The sequence below is a fragment of the Puccinia triticina genome, chromosome 7A, assembly GCF_026914185.1.
Source record: "Puccinia triticina chromosome 7A, complete sequence".
NCBI lineage: Eukaryota > Fungi > Basidiomycota > Pucciniomycetes > Pucciniales > Pucciniaceae > Puccinia > Puccinia triticina.
This window is the reverse complement of record NC_070564.1, coordinates 4,291,013-4,293,010: the sequence shown is the minus strand read 5'-3', so window position 1 is coordinate 4,293,010 and position 1,998 is coordinate 4,291,013. Positions and strand designations below refer to the sequence as shown.

Genomic DNA, 1,998 nt, shown 5'->3' with positions numbered 1-1,998 from the left:
TTAAATTCCGGTTCGTCGAATGGTTTTGGCACTTTGGAATTGCTCAAAGCCGCAAGAATTAACATCAAATTCACGCCAGCGGGAAAGAATGCTACACAGTACATCTGCCGGTTCTTCCTTTGATTTCGACCCTCGAATCGGGCGACTTCGTTAGCTAAATGAACCTGATGTGCTTCCGTCGAACCATCCCGAATTATTTCACTAGAATCTCCCAGGTTTTCAGGCTCAGGATTACTTGATGTGAGTTGCGTTGCCGGGGTAGCACCAGCGGGATCTTGAACACGAACGTGGAACTCGTCCGGATGCATCAATCCAACCGTATTCTGATCAAGGAAATCTCCTGAATGGGCTGCTTGAGACGGGTCCTCGTGCATTGGTATTGAGAAACTTGGGACTATAGCACCACATGCCTATGCAAAAAAATTCAGTTAGTAACATTTTTTTTGCACCACTTGTAGAGTAAAGTGAGTCAGAAAACTCAACTACGACAATTATTTGCAGGATCCGCATTTTTTAGGCCGAGTACTTCAGAGATAACTGGGGTAAATTTGATATTGATCTCTGTGGTAAACGAGAGGAAGTGGAGGAACCTAGGGATTCACAACTCTTGGGTTTGCCACAAAGGCTATTTAATGGATGGAAACTATGGCCCAAGATATGTTGATGATATTTAACAGGAAATTACCGCAGCCGAGTAGGACTTTCATGTGTGAGCCAGTTCACAAAAATTTACAGAAATGCTACATGCCTTGGCTGCGGAGAGGTCTTGTTGAAACTCATCAATCATCAACATTTCCTGTATCCTAAATTTTTCAGCTATTGTGCCAATGGCTTGCTGCAGGGTCATACTTGCGCTTGAAAAAGGTTTTTCAATTTTGTTTTTTGTCAAACTCACCAGTTTTTTGCATCTGATGTGGGAATGTGATCTTATATTTTGGTGCAGCCTAAATTCACTCCAATGTTTTACTACAAGCACTCCATGTTTTTGGCTGTGTAGGGTTGGCACTCCGAAAATTTTGGTGTACCACATATATCTACTCCCAAAACATGGGTATGTTGGAGTACAGGTGAGGGTAATCCAAATTTTACAAAAACAGGGGAGTGCAGCCAGATGCACTGTCAAAGAAATGGAGTGCCCAACCAGGCACTCCATTTTATCAGCAAAAGACTTTGGCTTTGCACTCCAGTTGGTCTACATTCACTGAAGTGCAATTGAGCACACTCCATATCATATTTTTTGGAGTGTATGTATGCACACTGCATCCAGCGGAGCCCACACACCACTTGATCACCAAACATTGACTGGAGTAAACACCCCAATCAATGCTGGACCAACACCCCTTGATGAATTTTCTATGCAGGTCAAAATTTCCAATCAATAGGAGGTACTAATCCCTTGATGAATGGCATAGACCAATTGGAGACTTCAATTTCCTCAATGAACAACACAGACCAGTCATCAAGATGAGATCTTACTGCCTCAAAGACCAGCATAGACTGGAAAAGGAGGCATTAATGCCCTTAATGCTGGTCTGTACCAGGCATTGAAGAGATTAACATGTTGTCTTGATGACTGGCATATACTTTGATGCCTTGAATGAACGGTCTATGCCGGTCATCAAGGGGAGATGATGATCCCCTCAATGACCAAGACCGGCTATTGGGGGAAAATCTATAGGCTGACTGGCATAGACCAGTAATCAAGGGGAGATTTTGATCTCCTCAATGACCAGAATAGATTGGTTATCAAAGGGAGACAGTAATATCTTTGATGCTGGTCTTTACCAGTCATAAAGGGGGGTAGCATCGCTTGATTGAACAGTCTATGTCATTAATCAAGGAGAGGTGTTGATCCCCTCAATTACATGTCTGTACTGGTAATCAGGGAGAGGTCTTGATCCCCTCTATGAACGGCATAGACTGTTAATTGAGGGCCAGTCATTGAGGAGAGGTTTTGATCCCCTCAATGACTACATCAAGAGGTGTGAATCCCCTTGA

The 1,998-nt window shown here is 43.2% G+C and overlaps 1 protein-coding gene across 1 annotated transcript; it reads right to left on the bottom strand.

Moving 5' to 3' along the window:
- PtA15_7A478 (uncharacterized protein) lies at positions 1 to 374 on the bottom strand (the record flags this gene model as incomplete). The annotated part of the gene is made up of 2 exons (XM_053171088.1): positions 1 to 31; positions 103 to 374. The coding sequence occupies 2 exons, from the start codon at positions 372 to 374 to the stop codon at positions 1 to 3; spliced, it is 303 nt and encodes a 100-aa protein (XP_053022305.1).
- Positions 375 to 1,998: the final 1,624 nt, after the last annotated feature.